Raw genomic sequence first — 23,235 nt, forward strand, 5'->3', positions numbered from 1 at the left:
AATTATATATAACGTCTGGAGGAAATAAGACGACATATAACAGAAACTTTCAGTAGAGTAACAGTAGAAAATAAAGGATGATAGTCCTATCACCATAGAACCAGCACATACCAGTATGATAAGGTTTCAACTATATTCATAGACAAGCACAGGAACAGGGATCTCACAGCGGAACCCCTTTTGTTAAGGAAGAAAATTAACCACAGTAAGGCTTGTTTGTGAGCAGGAACTATTTCAGGACATTATATCCCAAACATTTTTATTTATAGCAGGTTGGATTAGCAATTTTTGATGGAAAGGCAACCATGATACTTCAAAAAAATGAAACATGAACAGGCAAGGAAAAAAAAATGTGTGTTCCAGTTGCCAGCTTTGAGCATCCATTTATCTTCTGCTCCTTTTCAGCTTTTACAAATTTCTTTATTTTGATTTTTGGGGTTATTTAGCTATTTTTGACTGCCATATCTAACTCAAGGATTTTATTATACCTGCCTAAATTGTATAATTTTTTCTTTTACTGGATCAAACTATGTTGAATTAAGTTTTGAATTCTTCCTACGTTTAAGTGATTGCTTAAAGGAGATGGCCAGCCTGTGCTCTAGCAGTACCGTGTTAAATTACCCGAGGAAGACTTCCATCATTTATCATGATTGCTTCTTCCTTTGCATGTACTTCAATTTGGGCAATTTTCTTGGAATGGCCCATTTTGCTTTCTGTATCTTTTGTACAATTGCTGCTGTTTCTGTTAGCAACATTGTGGGTTACTATTTTTTTAAAAATCTGTTTCATGCATTTTAGATATTTGAAATTAGGGGATTTGATCATTGTGACACAGTTCATTCCATACAACTATAGGAGGCTGAGATGTGGGTCTCTTTCTCTATTTTTGATATTAACTTAATTTACTGTGGATAATTGTGCAAATTATCCAAAAATTGTTTTTACCCGCACCATTCTATAGGTTTCATGTGTGTGTGTGTGTGTTTTTAACTACTTTAATTCTAATAATTAACATCCATTCCCTCTTCATGGCCACTTACTGCTATCGTCACTATAATGAAAAAGAGAACGTGTCCTTTTGAAGGCCCAACGACAATAACTATGTTCAATGTGATAAACTCCGTGCATTGGTTAAGTGCTGAAACATCATAGGTGTGCCTATGCCTCAGAACAGCCTAGGGCAAGCCTGGTGAGTTCCACTTGGGCATTCAAGTGCTAAATTGAGCTCAGTAAAGTTGGCCATTTCCCTGCAGCCACAAACTTCGGGCAGATGTAATAATGCAAGTGTCACCTTAGCTGGAACACTCCCTGTGAATGTCCTCTCCTACACATGTTAGTTTCTATTAACTTTTTATTTAACTTGCTCACGAAGCATGAACAAACCAGACAAGAACGTTTTGTACTTATATTTGATTGAAGTTTCAAGAGAAAAAATGACACCTAAACGATGTTAAAACTTAGATATAAGACAGAAAAGAGCTGGCACTTCTTTCTAATGATAATTTATATTTTTATATTTTCTTGTAGGAGAAAATGAAAAATAAACAACTTTAGCTTTAAAGTATACTGAATATAGAAGAAATTAAGGAAAGAAATATGTATGTCGTATATATAACATATAATGGCATGTTATAATTTTTAATGATACTTTGCTATGACATGTCACTGTTTTCCCCAATCCAGTTTGTGGACATTCAAATATATACTACATTTGTGGGTACTTATTATTTTGATGTAGAATGGAAATGGAAATGTTTGCACATGTTAGTGGAACCCATTGATTTGATTTTTAGAAAATGAGTTATGTCCTTTGACCTCACTATCAACTCACACTATATTTCTACGTCTCCGTTTCACCCTACTCCTTTCTTATTTTACTGGGCAGCCATGAAACTAGATGGATATATAATATATGTGAAGTAATTAACTCTAAAGGAAAATACTTTTATCAGTTACTACATATTACCATCCTATGATTTTAGTCCTCATACCCTAAACCACTTATCTAATGAACTTCATTAAGAATACTAGAAATTGGGATCACATAAAAGGTCATTTTCTCTCTATAAAAGAGGGGTATTACTGTGGTAATTTCCATGCCTCTGTGAACTAATGCTAAAAATATACTTTATTTTAATTTTTTTTATGTTCCATATGATAACATAGGTTATTGTAGGTGATGTCATAAATTTGATAGCCCTCCATTAATTTTTTAACTGATAATTTATTAAATAAGATAGAATAAAATTTCATTCAAATGTTTAATGTCCTGAGAATTCTCATTGAATTTATTATTTAAATAGTATTTTCATAGTTTTGACAAATAATTATGCAGTTTGAAAGTATGAGAGAGTACTTGATTCTGGCATGGGCAAGATGAATGTTTTACTTAAAATGTTTTCAGAGTGATTTCAGATCATTCATAATATGAATCTTGTATGTTTTCTTAGTATTTATTCTTATATGCTTGATCATTCCAAAATTTTTGTTGATTTAAAATAACACATACTCATAACTTGCATGTAAATATCTGTCAATAGTCAATAATTAATAGATTTCCCCTATGTCAATATCTCAGCCTGATGGGTTATGCATTTACTTGATGGAATTTCTCTTTATTAGGAGCTGTTATTAGACTAAATGTTATTTGTTCATCTATTCAGTCAATGTTATTTATTACCTATTATGTACCAGACATGGTACTAGGTCTAGTGCTATTTGTTGATGAGTAATTGGTAGTCCTTAATCTGCCTTCAATGCGTTTGTAATCTATATTTGAAGATAAAATATATGCATAATGATATATAAGCCAGGATGCTTTTTAAATTTTTTAATTAATTTTTAGAGTGAGAGAGGAACAGAGGGAGAGAGGGAGAGAGACAGACACACACACACACAGAAAGAGAGAGAGAGATGTCGATTTGTTGTTCTACTTATTTATGGATTCATTGGTTGCTTCTTACATGTGCCCTGATCAGAGATTGAATCTACAACCTTGGCATATTAGGATGACACTCTAACCAAGAGAGCTTCTTGGCCAGGGTAAGGCAGGATGCTTTTAATGCACCAATAAGAGGCAAAAGCATGAAACCATGAAAGTTTATAGGAGGTTAAAAACAAAATCTCTAAGACCTTTGCATATGTTAACTCATATAAGTCTCAATTTAAGAGTTCCTAGAAGGTATGCATTCCTACCCCATATTTTATAGATGAACCAATGACTCAGAATGTTTAAGTATGATTTTCAAGAGTTCAGAGCTAGTGCATGTTTGAACCAGGATTTGTGTTTTCAGGACTTTTGGAATCCAAGGACAGTGTTTTTCCTTCAATATATCCCAATGTCATGGGAGCCAAGGGAAGAGAGACTTTAAAACAAAAGAAGTAAAATAAGAAGACATTCAACAATATTGCATTGTTTAGGGAGAGCAGAAGGGAATTCAGCAAGTCCTCCAAATTTGATGATGGGGGGTAGGAGTAGTAGCTGGACTATAAGGATCAAATGTGCAATGAGAAAGAGATAAGTAAATGAAAAAAATCTACTTAGAAAGTGACAAATCATATTTGCTCTTCTTTTGTTATATTTATGCTATGTTTCATAAAAACGAGAATCTTTCTATAAAGGAATGAAGTCTATGAACAGAATTGGGTGGATATTATCTACCTACTAGAGGCCTGATGCATGAAATTCTTGTAAGAGTAGGTCTGCTTTCCCCTGGCTGCCGGCACTGGCTTCCCTCTGGCACCTGGGACCCAGGTTTCCATTGCAGCCCCAGGGTCCGTCCGGAAGGTCATCCAGAAGGATGTCCAGTCTCATTAGCATATTACTTTTATTATTATAGATTTGCTCAATATATATACTGGAGCCACACTCTTTCACTTTATTGTTCTGTAAATATTATATGCATGCTAGTGACAGTCTCCAATTAAATTGTAAATTCCATTATGACAAATTCCAATATACTATTATAAGCTTTTCTTAAGAGCTTTTGCTTTGTTTGTATGCAGAATAGAATTCACTATCCTAAAGTATAGTGTGAGTTCTGAAACCGAGGACCGGCTTCCAATTCTTTATTTACCATATATTTTCTTGGAAATTGGCCTTACATAGAGTAAACACTCAGTAATATCTGCATGATAGGATAGCATGCTCATTAAATAAATGAAGAACTATTCCTGGTAGAAATTGAAAACTGGAATTTCTTTGTCATGCCAAAGAAGAAAAATTGAAGTGGAAGAAAATGCATTAAGATTTCTGGTTGATCAAAGGGACCCACAAATTTATTAATTGAAAAATATATAGTCCAATATATAAACTCACTCTGTGTTAGAAAACATTGTAAATTCGCATCTCTAGTTTTTCATTTTTCTAAGTGACTATATACCTACTAATTAGTTGGGAAGGTTCTGAGTAACCTGTTTTCTAATGAAAAAGGACTCATTTAATTGTTTTATATTGACAAATAGAGATTATATACACTGTAAGCATTATCATACTTATATGGACATAAAATCTCTATTGCCCTTTAAGAACAACCATTTGTATTATTTTGATAAAAAATTATCCAAGTTTTCAAAATTGTAACTTTTAGAAAAGTGTTTCTGAGAGAGATTCATCAATATTTATAGTTGTAGTGAAGTCTCTGAATTAACTGGCAATCGCAAAATCTTTATATACTTATAGTATTTATAACACAGAGATCTCTATTTCTCTGGTGACTTTAAGGTACATTTCTCTTATAACACAGGTAGAAAATGATCACTATTCTATTTTTGTGGATGGTGAAACTGAGTCACACTGAGATGTGTGTCATGCCTCATGTCACACCAGTCAGAGGAAAGCAAGAAATGTAGCTCAGGGCTTCTGCCTTTGGTTCTAGTCACTAATTTTCCAAAGCTTCTTTTCAGAGAGATGACTTTTAAATCAGACAGCTGGAGATCACTTCCTCCTTAGCTGTCAAGTGGTGAGCTGTGTGTTTTCCTGCTTGAATTGCTGACCCCATTTAGAGCAGGAACGTTGTAAGAGATGTGCCCTTCTCTAGAACCCTTATGAGGAAAACATGGGGCCTGGCAGGGAGAAAGCCCCCACAGGTCACCTTTGAAAGACTTAAACAGAATTTCCAAGGGTACGGGGAGCTGGGATAAGGATTTCTCTTTTATTATTACTATGCTTATAATAAAAGACTGTAGGTACACATGCATGCATGCACATACATCTATTTTTTTTCTTTAAATAAAATGCAAATGCCTAACTCCCCATGTTCATGCAGGAGTGAGTGAAAAACTTCTGAAGCATATAATAGAAATTGAATTTAGGCAAAAGAGGCTCCATGAGCTAAATGTCAGAAGCTAGATCACCACCGACTGACCCCCAGAATTTGTTCACTTGCTCATTCATACCTGAGATGCCTTTAAGGAGCGTAGAGCCTTCTCATCTGCCCTTGGCAATAAAGTGGTGTCTGTCCTGAGGAGCATAAGGCAGTGGTTGTGCCTCCCAGCAGAGGAAATGCCTGATGCACATTCTCTCCAGATCGCTTGTGATTGGCAGGGAGTCCAAAGAGGTGGCCCTCACCACCACAAGGTGTGGAGACAGGAATGGTTCAGGGGAAAGGGAGGGGACTGAGGGGAGCTGGGTGCAGGGGCCAAATTTAGGTGACTTGCCGGTTCTGTTCTGCTTAACTCCTGCTATTTCTTTTCTTCTTTTTCCTTGTTCTCTTCTCTTGTAAGGACTGCTCCCCTTCCTCCTCCTCTGGCAGGAAGCACTTATTACCTGCTTGGCATTGTGCTAAATAAACTCTTTAAACTTTTATTGTTTCATCTGATTGATTTTTTTTCCTCAGCGAAGTTGGAGGCTGACTCTAGATTTGGCCCGTGGTATTTGCCTAGCAAAGGTTGGAATAGGCAGTTAGGCATTATTTGCTGATGTGAATATAATGATGATGTAATGGCCATCACATCAGTGTCAAATTGACCATGTTGACATTGCACATACTGCCTCATCTCCGACCCTACCACGTACTCTTTAGCTGATGGAATGATTTAATTGACCATCCTTTGCTCTAGGCAGCTTGAAGAGTGAACTACTCAATTTGGTCTTGAATATATATATATATATATATATATATATATAGTCATTAGTGTGAAGTACCTGAGAATTGTTGCTATGATGGCTATTAATGTGCATTTATATGTCTTCTTCTACAAAAAACTCTCAGGGATAAAAGAGTTTTGATTTCCATGTAGGTAGTAACCCTCATATTAACATAGACCTAATATGACATGTGCCAGGAATTTAAGTCTAGAATTTTTCCACATTATCTTAGAAATGCCTTCTCATTCCCCCCACATTTCTCTATTTAGAAAAGGCATGATGTTTCTCATTCAAGGACTAAAAAAATTGGTCAAAATTATTTCTATATATGTTATATTTAGTCATACATATAATTATATTGTCATCAATAGTATATAAATGGCCTTACCAGATTGAAAGCAACATCACAATATTTCTGAATTATTGGGATCACTAAAAAATTTTTAAAAAATTAAAATTGGCTACTTAAAAATATCTACCGTATCTATTTCTCATAAGATTTTCTCCTTTGTTTTGATTTTGTTGTTGTTAATAGATTTTAAAGTGAAATATAGTTTTACATTTCACTTTATATAGCTGTCCTTAAAAATCAATACTTGTGCTAGTATAGCATTATTGTGATAGTGCTAAGTGGACCCAGATCCTAACAAGTAATTTTCCTGATGGCAGCCTTCCGAACATATGGACAGTGGATATAGACGTTGTTTGTCCTGCGCGTGAGAAAAAGATAGAGGTTTTCTTAATTCCCCTAAAGGCCTTATTGCTTTGTAGAATCAGGGCATGGTGCTCTCAAAAACTGAGAGAAAAGAGTAGTATTTATCCAATTGCCTGGGCTTTCTAAATGCTGTGCTGCTTTTGAAAAAAAAATATTTTGTTTGCATTTTTCTTAAGGAAAGAGGTAACAAGCTGTTTCCTTGAAAGAAAAGATGAGAGACATAACTTCTCCAGTGATTGCATAATTGTGATTGTGGCATGGTCTTGAACTTGTGAAACATCACAAGATAACCAGTGAAGCTGTGTCAAACTCAGGGGAGAGGCTGATGAGGGGTCTCAGGGCAGAAAACGTATATCTTACTCAGTTCTCTTTCCTTAAAATAGCAGGTGTCATTCCTGAGCACCAGGCCCAGGGTTTTGCTCAGCTTCTGCCTTTGGGGGGATCTTTAAAAAGAAGATAATAAAACTGCAAGTCCCTCCCATAGTTGTAGGCCAAGTGAAGTGCTCATTTTCACATTAGAGCTTTGCAATCTGGAAGGATATTTGTTTAGTGTTACTTGTGAGTTGGTGGATCAGATAAAAGCCAGTCAAGTGTAAGAGAGGTCTGCGTGAAGTGCGCCGGCTCCCTGGGTCATTGCCATGCTGCCGGCGTTCCTCCAGTCTGCTAATAGATTTCCCCAGCTCCTCCATGCCAGGTGAAAATTTCCTCATTAACGGGAATTTATTCCATTTCCTTTTATCATTTATTATTGAAGACTAAGTGTGAGTGGAGGAAGTTTCAGAGATGACGGGGTAGAATTTTAAACAACAAAATCTACATTGGAACTCAAAGAGAGAGAGAGCAGAAAGCCTTGTATTGTTTATAAAACCAGAGAACACACTAGAGACTTACCCCTGTAGAAGCTGAGCTGAGCTGTCTAACCGTTCAAAGATTATGGCTGAGTGTGTAAAAGTCTTGATTGTCTGTTTTTAAGATGTTTTTTCCCTTCTCAAATTTCAGACTGTCATTTTGTGCTGCTGGGTAGAGAGAAATTGAAGATTATGAAAAAGCCAGCATCACAGTTATTTGGTGTTTCTTTGTTTCATTGTTTAGCATGATAAAAGAGTAACCTTTGAGGAGTTTGCCCTTGAACTCTGAAAGCAAGGAAAGCTGGTAGGGGAAAGAAAATTTGGATATATAGAGGACACAGCTCTGAAATATGGATTTAATGTGTTCATGTTCCAAGAAGTAAAAACAAACAAACATATTTAGTACACACAAATCCCTATTAAATAACAGAAGGATAATTTATTTATTACATATATTTTAAAACTGTGCTTTAGTACAAGGTACTCCATTCAGCTGATCACATTTCTCACTTGGTATAATGCTCCTTTGATTTACAATACAATATAAACGGAGCATTCCCTACTGAGGTTTCAAAGAGTGAGTAACAAATTTAGTGTTTATATTTCTTTTAGCAATTATTCTGTTTCGAGTTTGTTCCAAATTAAGGTATTCATTTTCCTTTGGAAAAAATAGAAATATTATAGCCCTGTCCATAAGTATGCTTCTTCTTAGCTTGATTTAAACAAATCTTACTCTGATGAAAGTTCTTTTCAGCAGACAAAATAGAAGGCAGCCCAATCTGGGCAGATAAAGATGAGGATCATGTATCTGAATCTCCACATTGTTAAATGAGCTTTTATGCTCACTTCAGATTATTCATCTTGTATTTGACTCTGAAGAGGTTTAACCTTATCTGAATCACTGGCCCAAAGCTAATGAATTGTGTCTTCAAACTGTCTCTTCTTTTATTTTATTATAATGGGGCTCAAAATAAAACTTTGTATCTGAACTAGTGGGGAATAAAGCCAATTTTCTTCTGGGTGTAATGATATGCCAGCCAGCCTTGTGTTATGCAGAAGCAGTAGAGAGAGCAAATGAGGGATATATATAGAGAGAGGGGCAACCTGCTCTCTATCTTGGAGTTAGAGGCATCCTGCAGAATTAGGTGGGAGGGATCTAACTTTTCTCTGTCCTAGTAATTGCCAGAGTAGGTCATAATCAACATCTCTTTTCTCAGTGAGGGGCGTTGTAAAGTGCTTTATGCTATTTCATGGACATGTCTAAAGCATAGACATGAATAACCAGTGAGACCATGAATGAAAAACTATAGAACATACGTCACATTGAACTTCATATGAACATTCCTACCTGATATTTGCATTCAGGTTGAGATAGATGAACATGAATATATTCACATGCCATTCCAATTAATACATGTTAATTTTCAAGATGTTTAAAAAATATCATATCATGCTATTGATCTAATTATTTGAATATTGGACAAAAGTTAAAGCAGTTTTTGGCTCACCAAGAAAACATCCTGAGATTCAGTTTGTGAGCTTAAAACATGCACTCTGCAGGCCAGCTTGATGCATCTGTTTCAGAACTCTCACCTGGTATGATTTGAGGGGGCGCCATTGGAGAAGTAGTTTCCACTGCCATTCTGCAATTCTGTCATTCACGATTCATTATTTTGTGTTGCTGTTGCTCTTCTCAGGCATCCTGCTAAATAATTAAAACTCTCTGGGGTGGATATGCTATGGGGAACAGTAACAATTGAGTTACTCCTAGTGACAGATATTTTTTGCCACCAGAGCTGAGCACAGAATTAATTCACTTTACTTTTTTATACATAAGGCCAGCTCTATCAATCCGCCTTCCTTTTTCTTTAAAAATTTTGTTTTGTTAGTAGGAGTTCAATATTTGGTGGGTGGAGAAACACTTTGTATATTTGCTGGAAATATCTTTACATATTCTATTGGACTTTTTTTTTAGTGGAAAAGAATAAGAGGAATTGTGCATATTTCAGCAAAAGAAAACATTGCATAGCTGAATGTGGACAGAACAAATGCAAATGTATTGCATCCCTAATAGAAACGTGAGGAATTTGAGTGGTTTCTTGTTTGCTTGGTTGTTTAACATCATTATTTATAACTTTCATTTAAAGCAATATAGGAACCTTTGAGGAATTCTTTTATTATAATTATTTTCTTATATGATATTCCATATAAGAAAAACAAAAATCACCCAAGGCAAAAAAACAAAATAACAAAAACCCAAAACATGACCCAAAGATTAAAGATTAATATATTACTTCTGGTCATCTTTGGACTTGAAGAAATTGCATTTAAGCTTGTCCATAGTCAAAATTATAGGCACGAAGGTTCTTTTCATGGCATGTTTCATATGTGTATGGTTAGGCTTAGTTATTTAGGTTAGTGCGATGGTCAATATAGTAATATAGTATGGGTTTTGCCTCAGATAGTTTTTGTAATAAAAGAAATGTCTTACTGAAGATCTACTTATTCTTTGCTCATCTTTTCTTTTACTGCTATCCCACAATGATGGGAAAATGCTCTAGCAAATAGCTAGAAAAATCTATGGGTAAGAATTGACGCAATGTTATATGTAGTGTGTTTCTCCACTTAACTCAGCCTTCATACCTATGCTTTTAATATAATTGCAGATCACAGAGAAAATGTGCAGCTTTTCCTCATGCAGGCAAACATTAACATGATTTGAGATCTTCCACAAAAGTCATAATTGAAGATATTTATTTGAAAAGAGCATCATCCAAATTTCTAATTTAGAAAAGGAGCTTATTTTTCAAGCACTTCCACTTGGAGGCTGAATGCTCACTTGCACATAAACAAATGAGCAATTGGTTTAGGAACGTAGTCTTGGCACGGAAAGTGGAAATATACCTTTCTCAAGCAAATATCAACAGCAACAAATCCCGCCCTCTGCTTTTGTCTCAACAACATTTTGGGGGGGCAACACTAAAGCTAACTGCCATAAAGTTGTATGTCTCAAAGACTCTCAGACGCTCAAAGCCTTTCCAGACTTTCCCAGTAGAAGCTGGACACACTTTCTCTGAGCGAGCGCCTCCTGTTGTATATGTTTCTCTCATAGCACCTCTCACAGTATAGATACATCAGTAGGTATTTGTTTGCCTCCTAATATACTCTAACTTCCTTGAATGTAGAGATTCTATACTTTATCTCTCTGCCATTAAAATAGGTAGCACAGAGCCTGATACACAGCACTTGTTTACTAAGTGTTAAAGAATGACAGTGAATGTAGCCCTACCTCCACCATCCACAATTTCTTACTTTTTCCAACTATAAATCCTCCATTTGTTTCCTACACCTATGATCTCTATTGCTGCCTCAAATGATTGCAATGAAGTTGCCCTTGCTTATAGCACATCTGTCAACTCCTTCATCTATATAACACTACATTTTCTTTATGGATCTGTTCTCATCCCTCTACTGCCATAGTATTTCTCAGCTACAACCACTCACATTGTTATCTCCTTTTTCTGACCTCACATTTCACCACACAGCTTATTTCCCCATAAAATGTGTTGAGTCACTCTATCATTCCATTGTTTCAAATATTGTTTTGTTTCTTCTTGAGAAGCACTGTCTAGTAGAAATTTCTGAGATGATAAAATATTCTGTAATCTGCCCTGTCCCGTGCAATCGTCACTAGCCACGTGTGGCTATTGGGCACTTGAAATGTGGCTAGGGTGACTGTGGAACTAAATTTTTAATTAAAAAATAGTTTAATTAATTGACACTTAAATTTAAATTTTTATGTGTGGTTAGTGGCTACCATATTGGACAGCACAGTTTTACAGCATATAACACAGTGCTTGACACACATAGTGAATGACTAATAATAGTTAAAAATCAGATTGTGTTCAAGAATTTGGCAGGAAAATGTATTGCTCTAAGAGAATGCTTATCAGATACCTGGGAAGATTAAAAATCTAAATGGGAATAGAAAAAGAAGAAATGAAATTCATTGGGAGAAATAACAAATTGATTTGAGAGACAGAAGGGAATTTAGATGGTATAGAAAAAAGTATATTAAATAGGAAGAGCTGTAGCTGCAAAAATGTAAATGAATATTGATATAAAAAAACCCAGAGAAATAGCTATTAAATATACTAGCACTATTCTCTCTCTTTAAAACTCAGAATATGAATTAATTAAAAAAGACTGAAGAACAGAATGAACAAAATGCAATGGATTTCATTCAACTACATTCTCATAGGAGAATTTCAGTGAAAATACTTTATTTATTATTAGATCATCTGATGACACACTGTTATGTTTTAATTTTATTTAATTGACTATCAAACTATCATAACAGAATTTTATTGTACTGACTATTGCTGGTCACAGTTACTTGGTTAAAGATGCTTTTACAGTAGTATTCTATATTTCTGAACATTGGGCCTGTATAAATTATTTTTGTGTACATTTTTCAATTCTAGTTACAAGCTGATTTCAATAGCTTATTTGTCTTTTCTATAAAATAAAAAGCCATAGAATTATAGTTATCTTAATTTATTTAATAAGTACTTATTAAATGTTTGTGGGTCAGGCAGTGTGCTAGGCTTTGGGAATAATTTGGTAAATAAGTCAAATGTATTTTTTGCCCTTGTGGAACTTGAATCTAGCAGGGAAAAGTCTGGTTGCTAAAAATAAAATAAATGAAAGTAAGAAACATTTAAAATACCAGGTGGTGATGCCATGTTAAGCAGTGTGCTTCCAAATTCCAACTTGGTTCAAAATGTAAGCAGCAGTTAGGAGCCCAGGAAGGTCATTGTAGCTGAGAACAGACTGAGAAGTCTTCGTGTTTGAAGCCTGGCTTTTGTTGACCTAAGAATGGTGCTTGGGAGGTGGAGAGAAGCTGAGTAGGTAACAGGAATATCCAAGGCTCTGCAGATGAGAGAAACAGCATGGATCCAGTCCAACTCATGGAAAAGAGGGTGGGGAAAGTGAGGAGATAAATTTGGCTTGAGTGGAAAATAATCATAAGGCCAAAAAATAACTTTCTAATAGAATTATATGTGAAATTAGTAAATAAAGGCAGTTTATGGAGAGAATTCCTAGTCTGATACAATGTTGGGATGCCCAGGTAAAGGTGATTCTCCAAGTTCATGTACATAAAGACCTGGACCTCAGGTCAGACACTGGAGAAGGGGCTGCAGATTTGGGTGTCATTGACTACTTGTGAGACAGACTAAAACTTGAGGATAGAGCCTTGGGAATAAATAGTAAATGGTTGTTGGGAATAATAAAGTAGGGTGAGAAGCAACTTATCATAAGCCAGAGGAAGATACTTTAAAAATGGCACATCAAACACGCTGACAGGATAGGAGATGAAAATTGAGGAAGAGCTCCTTGGTTTAGTAAGGCGGGTCCCTGATTATTTTTAAAGAGGAAATTCATTAGGAGAGTAAGTGCAGGAACCATTTTTCAGGAAATACGAAGAGGGGGCATACGGTGTGAAAGTAGGAATCCTCATATTTAGAAGATCAGCATTGCAAACAGTAGACTTCATAAAGGCCATAAGTTTTAGTGGGTTATTTGTGTATTTTTAAAAGATAGATCTAAACAAGTTGAACCTAGAAAATAAAGAACCTTAGTGTTTTTGAAATTGAATAGTTCATGGCTTCTTATTATGGATGTTTTAAATGTGAGTCTCTTTCTCATTAAATCCCAGTGAGTCCATCCCAGCAGAAACCCTGAAAAGGGCAAAGGAGATTGGATTCTCAGACAAGCAGATTTCCAAATGCCTCAAGCTGACTGAGGCCCAGACAAGGGAGCTGAGGTTGAAGAAAAACATCCACCCTTGGGTGAAACAGGTAAAGTAGCTCCCCTTTCTTCTCAAGACTCCTCAAGTGAAATGTGGGTACCAACTCATAGGGTCATTGTCAATAAAAAGTGGGGTGGGATTTGAATGTTACTCTGCTTGTCCAATCAAAGCCCAATTTTATTCAGCACAGGATTTATTTATGCTTAAAAGGGAAAGGATTAAGGGGTAACTGGGATGTAAAGGTAAGAGTGAGGACATGATTTTCTTGGCCTAAATGAAAAAGAAAAATTAAAATGACTTCTCCTCTACTTTTTGACCAAGTGCAAATATATCTGTAGGAAGAGAAATCCTTAATGTAACAGAAGGACTTGTAATACCCTATTGTGTTGGCTGAGGCTCTTGAAAAGAATACTTATCCCTTTTGGCACTAACTTTTTACAAGGTGATACTTTATTTTAAGTGCTCCATCATTATGGATCATTTAGTATTCATTGTGATAGGGTTGGGCATAATGAGCTCATCTAGTATTCATGGCAATCACATAAGAACTTCCATAGGTGTACCATTGTGATTTTTTTTTTTTTTTGGCCTTTACTAGTAAAGCCATCTCTGGCTTAAAGTACCACCAGCTGGTTTTTGTCCTTTAAAATCACTGACCTTTCCAGTGTGCTCAGGGGGCACATGCATACCCTTAGGTCTCAGGCTTAATGCTGAATATTTTCTGCTCAGCAATTATTATCTATTTTCCTTATCACCTGCTTGACATGAGCTTGCCCTCTAAGCTGAGCTTCTGGCCCTTGAGAGCTGAATTACCTCTATTGATTTACTTTTTTTGTTCAATGAAAATGTGTCTCCTTTCCCCCTCCCCCAGGCTTTATGAAATTTGTGTCATCCAATTGCTCATTGCCATAGGTAACTTGAATCAGATGCATTAATTTGCGAAGACATCCTGTATATAGGTCATTTGCTCTGATTTTAGATTTTATCTGCAGCTGCTTTAGACCACTTGGCTGAGTAAGCCTTGGTACCCTGCTGATTATATGACCACATTGTTGTGTTCATGAGAGGTACTACCATAATGACTCAGTGATACTCTGGGATGTGTATTGTCATTATTGCTCAAGTGATAATGAAATTCTTTCATTGTTTTTTCCCCCCTCTCTTACTTTCAGAATTAGAAAGCAATTAGATTGTACAACATTTGTCTTGTCTTTATTTTTGGTGGTAATAGGCATTAAAGGAATATAAATGCAGCACCAAGAAAAACCCCAAATCTTTCTTTTAAAAAAATTTAAATAATCATTTTTTATTGATTTCAGAGAGGAAAAGAGAGGAAAAGAGAGAGAGAAACATGAATGATGAGAGGGAATCATCAACCAGCTGTCTCCTGCAGGGCCCCTACTAGGGATTGAGCCCGCAACCCTGGAATATGCCCTTGACTGGAATCGAACCTGGGACCCTTCAGTCCTCAGGCTGATGCTCTATCCACTGAGCCAAACTGGCGAGGGCCCACAATCATTTTTTAAAAAGAAATTATAACAAAGAAAGAAGAAAACTCCTTATTTATTTATTTGTTTATTTATCTATTTATTTTCTTTTTCAGATTGATACACTGGCTGCAGAATACCCATCAGTAACAAACTACCTCTATGTTACCTACAATGGTCAGGTACAAACTGCCACACTGCCATATCAGAAAGCTCTAGATTTAGTAAATGGTACACATGGAGGAATATATGTCTTTTATCTTTGGTCATCCTATATAATAAAAACCTAATATGCTAAGTGTCTGGTCGACTAGTCGGCCGTTCAACCAATCAAAGTATAATATGCTAATGATATGCTAAGGCCATTTGCTATGACATACACTGACCACCAGTGGGTAGACTGTTGGCCGATTGACCAGTCGCTATGATGTGCAATGACCACCAGGGGGCAGATGCTCCAACTGGTAGGTTAGCTTGCTACTGGGGTCCTGCTGATCAGGACTGAGCAAGTTGGGCCAGACATGCCCTGGAGCCCTCTCACGGTCCCTCCCCAGCTAGCCAACCTCCCACATCTCTCCCCAGCCCCAGTTGTGCATCAGTGGGGTCCTTCGGCCTGGCCTGTGCCCTCTTATAATCTGGAACCCCTTGGGGGATGTTGGAGAGCTGGTTTCAGCCCGATCCTATAAGCCAGGCTGAGGGACCCCACTGGGTGCACGAATTCATGCACCGGGCCTCTAGTCTAGTGATAATAAAGACATCATGGGGATCAGATGTGATGATGTATTTCTGTACTCATCTTTGAAGAACTGTCTTAAGATGATGAAATCAAAAATCTTAAAAGATAAGGACAATCATTACATGAACCATACAGTTATGCCATGTTCTAATGACTATTTAATTTAAAAATATCAAACTTATTATTATTATTTTTTTTACAAACAAGTAGAGCTTTTATAGCTTTATACTTAGAAGTTCCCAGACTCATAGAGGATGCATGTCAGCAAGAGGAAGAATGAGAAAGACACATTCAAAAGCAGGACACATAGTTTAATTAGAGGGAAGAATAACATAATGATTTTCATATCTTATTTTTTGTCCTCTCAGGAGCATGATATCAATTTTGATGAACATGGAATGATGGTGCTGGGCTGTGGTCCATATCACATTGGTAAAGTGATAACTTATATTTACATAGGGCTTTACAAGTTATGTAGTACTTTTCACATGTTTTTATTCTAAAAACTATGTAAAATAGATGCTATCATAATAAATATTTTGCAAATTAGAAAATTGAGGTTCAGAGAGATGAAGCCCAAACATATGCAGCTATTAAGTGGTACAAGTGGGACTCAAATGTGGCCTCCACACAAACTCCATCTCCTTTCATTTCATCATCATCATCCCTTTATCATTTTCATCCTCATGAACTAAATTGAGTCTTTCACTGGGGTTGAGGAATGAATTTCACTTTGACTTTTTTCTCTCCTAGCATAATATTTCACAAAGATCTATACACATCAGCCAGAATTATGTTTGTAGATGCAATTTCTGACTTAACATATAATTTCTGTTGACATCAAATGCAAAGAGCTTTTCTTATTGGTGCATAGAGCATTATATGATTTGATTAAGACATTCTCACCAGAAATTGTTATATATTCCTCCCAGACACTTAAACATAGATATTTAATAATGAATCAAGATCTATTACAGTTCCAAAGTATGTGTGTTAAATAGACAATGATATTTCCTAATAAGTGTATTTAACATTTAGTTTCTGTAAGACATTCTAAAATGGAAATGATAAAATAGATTACTTAAATGCATATAGTCTTTGTTACTTTCAGCATAGTCTATTTTAGCTTTTACAATTAACTAAGTGCTTTAGATATGCCAGTTTACCAATTTTTGGCTAAATCATGGAAGACAAGTGTTTATACTTTTACTACTGTAGTTTCTTATGGCCCAAACTCTGTCACCAGGACCTACCCTTTTCTTTTCTAGACCTATTTTCCTTCCTCTTCAAATTTTACCTGATTTATGCAAAAATTCTGCATTACCCGATGGCCCAGGGAAAACTAGCTGAGATGACAGTCAAATCTGTATTTAATTGATAGTGAGAATTAACTTGCTACTGCATTTGCATAACTTATTCTAAAAACAATTTTTAGGAGACAAAGTCCGAATGCCAAGGATTAGTACAAATCCTAGAACTTTCAGTTCTATGACATCCCAGTAGAGGTGATATTTTGAGCCATTTAAGGCCATTATTATGCTTCAAATTACTTCTTAGAAGGTCATTCACTCTGCATGGGGTGGCCTTGCCAACCTTAAAAGGATATGCTTGGAAAGGACAGGATTTCTAATCGATTAAGATATGTCAGAGCTACAAGGCCCCTCAGGGGGTCATTGGGTTTAGCCTTCAGACAGCAAGGTAAGTGGAAGGACTGAAACAAAAACTCAAGTATTCTGATCACTAACTGAACTACTTTTGTGTACTGAGGTCAGTATGTTTTCTTTGAATTTCTTTTCAGTAAATGAGGGCTGTTTTTTGTTCTCATTACAATGAACTCCCATTAACTTTAAGGTTCTGTATGCTTCAAATATGGATATCACCTATTGCAGAACTTAGCATATAAAACAAGCCAACATGTCATTGTTGTTTAATTAATCTCTGTTTTTCCTGCTATTAAGATAGTACACATAATGGATCTGAAATTTATATTTTGGAGTTTTAAAAATTGAATTGAATTGAGGAAAGGAAGGGGCAAATAAATCAAATGTAGGCAGAAAAAAATGGAAAGGGTATTAGCTACCTTAGCTTGAACTGACTGGCAATATATTTCTGCTACTCTTTGTGTTGTAACTTCAAGCTTCTCCTACCTCTTTTCCCAATCTCATTGTCTCCGCAGGCAGCAGTGTGGAATTCGATTGGTGTGCCGTCTCCAGTATCCGCACGCTGCGTCAACTTGGCAAGAAGACTGTGGTGGTGAATTGCAACCCTGAGACCGTGAGCACAGACTTTGATGAGTGTGACAAACTGTACTTTGAAGAGTTGTCTTTGGAGAGAATCCTAGACATCTACCAACAGGAGGTAACAAAAAAAAAGGAAAGAAAAATATAGGCAGTGCACATTTTATATATGTGTTCATGTATATAGATTTATATTGGAATTCCCCTCAGGATAAAAAGCTGTCAGTGTCTTCTATTGTCTAATTTTGTAGTGAAACTCTAAAAATAATCACCCCAGTCTTAGATTCTTGAGGCCCTGGCTCAGAGTGATTATTTTTCATATAAAATTCACTCTTTCTTTCTAAGCATTCCAGCTATATTAAAAACTCCTCTTGGTAACAAGTGCCAGGCACATATTAACTAGTACAAAGCAAACCCAATAGATATTTTGCAGAATGACTGAATTGGTCATCCAGACATACAGCAAGCAGCCTCTCTCTAGTTCATGAACTTGGTAATGAATCACAGTTCCCAGAGGAGAGAAGTTGCTTGTTCACAAAGGACCAGTTAATTCTTTGTGCTGTCAGATGAAGCTATCAGTCTTCCATTTAGATCGACGAGACCATTGCGAGTGATTTTGTAGGAGCATTTTCCTACAGATGCTCCTCCACTCCCACTCTAATATTACTGAGTGTATCTTCCCTGTGGATTCAGATGATCAGTACTTATATTCTTCTTTAGTTAATGAATTATATGAATGTAAAAGTGCACTACATGCACATACTGTGAAGGTAACATAAGGTTTGTGGTTGAAATCCCATTGTAAAATGTAAAGTATAGTGCTGGAACAATGTGCTGACTTTTAGTGTGAAGAAAAATGGACAGAAAAAAAGAAAAATGAACAAATTTAGGATGATGTACCATTAGTTGTCTATTTAGGTCTGGTTTACTAATCTTTTAAAAAAAATATATTTTATTGATTTTTTACAGAGAGGAAGGGAGAGGGATAGAGAGTTAGAAACATCAATGAGAGAGAAACATCGATCAGCTGCCTCCTGCACACCTCCCACCGGGGATGTGCCTGCAACCAAGGTACATGCCCTTGACCAGAATCGAACCTGGGACCTTTCAGTCCGCAGGCTGACGCTCTATCCACTGAGCCAATCTGGTCAGGGTGAGGTCTGGTTTACTAATCTTTTAATATAACACTTTTGAACCATTAGGTAGAATATGCACAATTTTTAGTTTTCTCCCTGCCATGGTTTTTCTAATGATTCTGTAGTATTCATTTCAGATGCATAGATGCGGATAAAAATAAATGTAGTCTACAAATGTTTCTTGAGCACCTTTTAAATTCCAGGTTTAGCAAGATAGAGAGCGATACGGCCAGGTCCTCACCTTCAAGGCATTAAAAGAAAACTGGGATTCATGACATAAATATGTGAAAAATTACATAATTATTTAAAAATATTAAGCATTGCAGGCAGTAGCAGCAGGCATTTTACACACATAATTAATCATTTCCCCAGGAATTCTTTAAGGAAAGATTAGAAACGTCTGTGACTGCCTTTGGATATAGTTACATGTGGATATTAATGGGTTCCTTTCACTATAACTGTATTCAGTGTGATAGAAATAAATAAATTGCCCTTTTTGAAGCTAATTGGCAATTAAAGTGCTACTATATATTATAATGTTATTTTAAATGTTATGTTGGAAAACATAAGAATAATATTCCATGAATGCATTCTTTAGACTATCTTAGGAAATTACACAAATCACACATACCTGTACATATATGTGTATGTATTTTTCTTTTTATGGGGTGGTTGTGTGTCTCCTCATAGCAGGCTGCACAGTCGCTCATAACAGGTTTTTCTCAACCTTTAGGAGACTGTCCTTATCTGACCTTGGATGCCCCTAGTGAGGCTGAAGGCACTGAGGCATTCCGTAGTAAATTTGCTGAAAATTGAAAGCACATCTAAACTTATTCAAAAGCACACTTTTGAGTCACTTAGAAGGGCAATGGGCTTTCCCAAAGATGTATAGTTACACGAGATGATAGAAAGTATGATGGGTCTCTTGGTCCAGGTCTCTTGGTCTAGTTCAGGATCAAAATGGTTTCCATGGCATCAAGGGAGCGCCTCTACAGAAACATGAAGGAGAAGTAAAAAAGGTGACCTGCCCTGGGAGTAAAGCTGGTTGCTTTGAAGGGAGTCTTGAGCAGAGGCTGAGTGAGAGGAGATGCTAGGAATGCTGAAATTTCCTTCCTTCTTGCTCTTTATTTTTTTAAAATAGAAAATGTTATAATGATATATTCCTTTGGCTGCAGACATTAGCTTAGTGATAATGGGTTTTAAAAAGTAGGAAGCTAAGCTGGGTTAAAAAGATACAAACACATGTAGGTGAGAGCAATAGAATTTTGGGAGTCAATGGAATTTGTTTAGGCTAAAGGTTTTACATATCTGTGAAACAATATCTAAATTTTAGAATATTTATTTCAATAAATTACTTGAAACTATTTAGATGTGAAGTTGTTATGATGATGATAATTTACCTGTGTGAGATACCAGGTTCTCTTCTCTAAGCCCCTGCAAGTTCTGTACTTGGAGTTGGGGCTATTGTCAAATAGAATTCTTCCAGAAAACTGTCCTCTATTAACTTTGTCCTACAAACATGTTCTTTTCTACTGAATTCCTTTTGCTATGTGAGCAAAACTTGCACTACACCATCTCACCATTACTCTCACCCATTCCTATGGGGATGATTTGTCTTCCCAGTTGATGATCTGTATTTCTGGAGGTCAATAATGAGAATAGGGCTTTGCCAGTGAAAGTTTTTCTATCTACCACTCTTCAAAACGAATGTTTTAGAATAGCTCTTCTTGTATTCTGTAACATTAACCATCTCTGAAACCAGCTAGAAAAAACGTTAGCTTAAGATACAAAGATTAAACACAGCTCCTTTACAAAATGTAGGATTGAGTTCAACTAAGAAAGATGGGCAAGTCATTTACCTTGACCAAGCCTCAGTTTCTTTAGATGTAAAACGGGGAGAGGAATAACTGCTTCCGAGAGACACTGTGAAGGTCATACAGATGTAGTAACAAGTAGGAGTTTATATTATTATTGTTTTGCAAGTTGTTAATTTCTTTAAAAATAAAAATCAATTTCATACAACTACTTTGAAAAATGTTGATATATTTATTAATTAAAGGCTTTTAATTCAATTTTAAGCTCCTATTTAGTACAGTTAACTCCAAATTTTGCTCCCTTAATTTTAGAGATTATTTTGGAGTCATTCACATAAGAGACTTTTGTATACATTTATTTGAGAGGAATTTATTTTTTAAGCTTTTAAAATATTAACACCATTCATAAGCTAAAAATGAGCAAATACAAATATTATAATCAAAAGAATTCTTAACGTTTTTTAAAAACTACATATTGAATATAAAAATGATGATAAAAGTAGTTAAAGTACATTTGTAAATATGCAGAATTGTGGATTATTATTTTCAATACTATTTACAATGCATTTAAGCACGCAATTGTAGGTGTTTGTGTAGGCAGAACTATAATTTCTGAGAGAAATTAGCTTCTTTTTTTAAAAAGAATATTTCATAATGATTTCAAATAATGATAAAATGAACTTGGTACATATCTATTACTTCAGCAATTCTAATATTTCATTAGTAGGTCATTAAAGTAAACACAAATTATATCAAAATCAATGGCCTAAATATTAATATTATATTTCTAATCTATAATAATAAAAGGGTAATATGCTAATTAGAGCAGACATCCTTCTGGACGAAGCTGGGGCTGGAGGGAAGCCTGGGTCCCAGGTGCCTGTCTGTGGCCAGAGTGAAGCCCTGGTCCTGGGTTCCAGAGGGAAGCCAGTGCCAGCAGCTGGGGGAAGGAAGGCCTAGTCTTGCACGAATTTCTTGCATCAGGCCTCTAGTATTAATAATAATGTCATTTATACACTTGTATAAAAACTTTACTGTTTATTTCTATGTAATCTTCATAGTGATCTTGTGAAGTAGGTAGGTACTATTGTCTTAATTTTACAGATAAGAATTCTGAACCTTCAGGTGAGTTTCACAGAGGGAACCAAAAAGGGAAGGGTCTTCCAACTTCAAATCCAGTTCCCAACAGTCCACATTAGCTCACCCTCACCACTAGAACACCAGTCTTGAGGAACTTTGAGATTTTATGTTTTTTTCTTTCTTTTTTAATTCTGAAGTTTTGACTAATAATAGAAGATTAAGGTTAAAGATTTGGAACTGATTGTAAGGCAAATAATAAGGAAATAGGATCTAAAAATATCAGTGAGTCCTGCAGACAGGCTCCAGGGTAGCAGGAAAGCAGAGAAGATGTTAAAATAGGAGGTGGGATTTAGACTGGACTTTGACGTAAGGAGAGTTAGAGTTTAGATAAGGGAGAGGAGAAAAAAAAGGAAGGAAACAATAGTAGGGGAAAGTGAAGTAGTGCAGGAAGCTGTGGTTGGGGACAGTGAGCCCAGTCTTCTGCCTGGGGCCAGGTGAAGTGATGATAGATAGTTTGGAAAGTTTTAATTGCTCTGTTGGTAATGAGTTTACACTTCATCCTTGAGGTGATGAGCACCCTTAGAGAACTCTGAATATAGGAGTAACTTGTAGGATAATTAATCTCAATGTGAATGGGTGGGCTGGAGGGTAACGGAAGAGGCCAGTGTTAGAAGGATGGATCTGAATCCACTTAGGAAGTTACAACAGTAGTCCAAGAATAAACTGATTTCAGTGTAGAGTATGTGGTAAAAATATTTATGGGTTTGCTTTTCTTTTTCTAATTGTCACACATGCAAATGTCACACATGCATGTGTAATTATGAGGAAGTCATGTATGGTAGTAATGTGGAGTTGTATAGGACCTTACATGTAAGTGCCTGGCAAGTCAGAATTAAGTCCATCTATCTTTTGTGGCACAATCTAATATTACCCATTGACGGGAGAAATGAAACCATCACCGTCATGTTAATCATTTTTCATAAGGAAATGGAGACAGTTGCTCATGATGAAGGTACCCCAGTGGCTGATGTTGCACATGTCTTTTCCAGGCCTGCAGTGGCTGCATCATATCAGTTGGAGGCCAGATCCCCAACAACCTGGCAGTGCCTCTGTACAAGAATGGCGTGAAGATCATGGGCACCAGCCCTCTGCAGATCGACAGGGCTGAGGACCGCTCCATCTTCTCTGCGGTCCTGGATGAGCTGAAGGTGGCTCAGGCACCCTGGAAAGCTGTGAACACTTTGGTAAGGAGAGAAACACATGTCTGTTTTCTATGTTCTCT

General features: G+C 36.2%; 1 protein-coding gene across 4 annotated transcripts in view; it reads left to right on the forward strand.

The window, feature by feature from the left end:
• The window catches only part of CPS1 (carbamoyl-phosphate synthase 1), a 155,561-nt gene that overhangs the window by 104,898 nt on the left and 27,428 nt on the right, over positions 1–23,235 (forward strand). For all 4 annotated transcript variants that reach the window (XM_070422051.1, XM_070422049.1, XM_070422050.1 and 1 more), the window contains exons 23-27: positions 13,371–13,512; positions 15,067–15,132; positions 16,055–16,118; positions 17,863–18,044; positions 23,003–23,197. In XM_070422051.1, the coding sequence (XP_070278152.1) occupies positions 13,371–13,512; positions 15,067–15,132; positions 16,055–16,118; positions 17,863–18,044; positions 23,003–23,197 (649 nt within the window). The remainder of the gene's footprint in view (positions 1–13,370; positions 13,513–15,066; positions 15,133–16,054; positions 16,119–17,862; positions 18,045–23,002; positions 23,198–23,235) is intronic.

Source organism: Myotis yumanensis, unplaced genomic scaffold, assembly GCF_028538775.1.
Source record: "Myotis yumanensis isolate MYYU_CA2020_CCGP unplaced genomic scaffold, mMyoYum1.0.hap1 SCAF_8, whole genome shotgun sequence".
NCBI classification, from domain to species: domain Eukaryota; kingdom Metazoa; phylum Chordata; class Mammalia; order Chiroptera; family Vespertilionidae; genus Myotis; species Myotis yumanensis.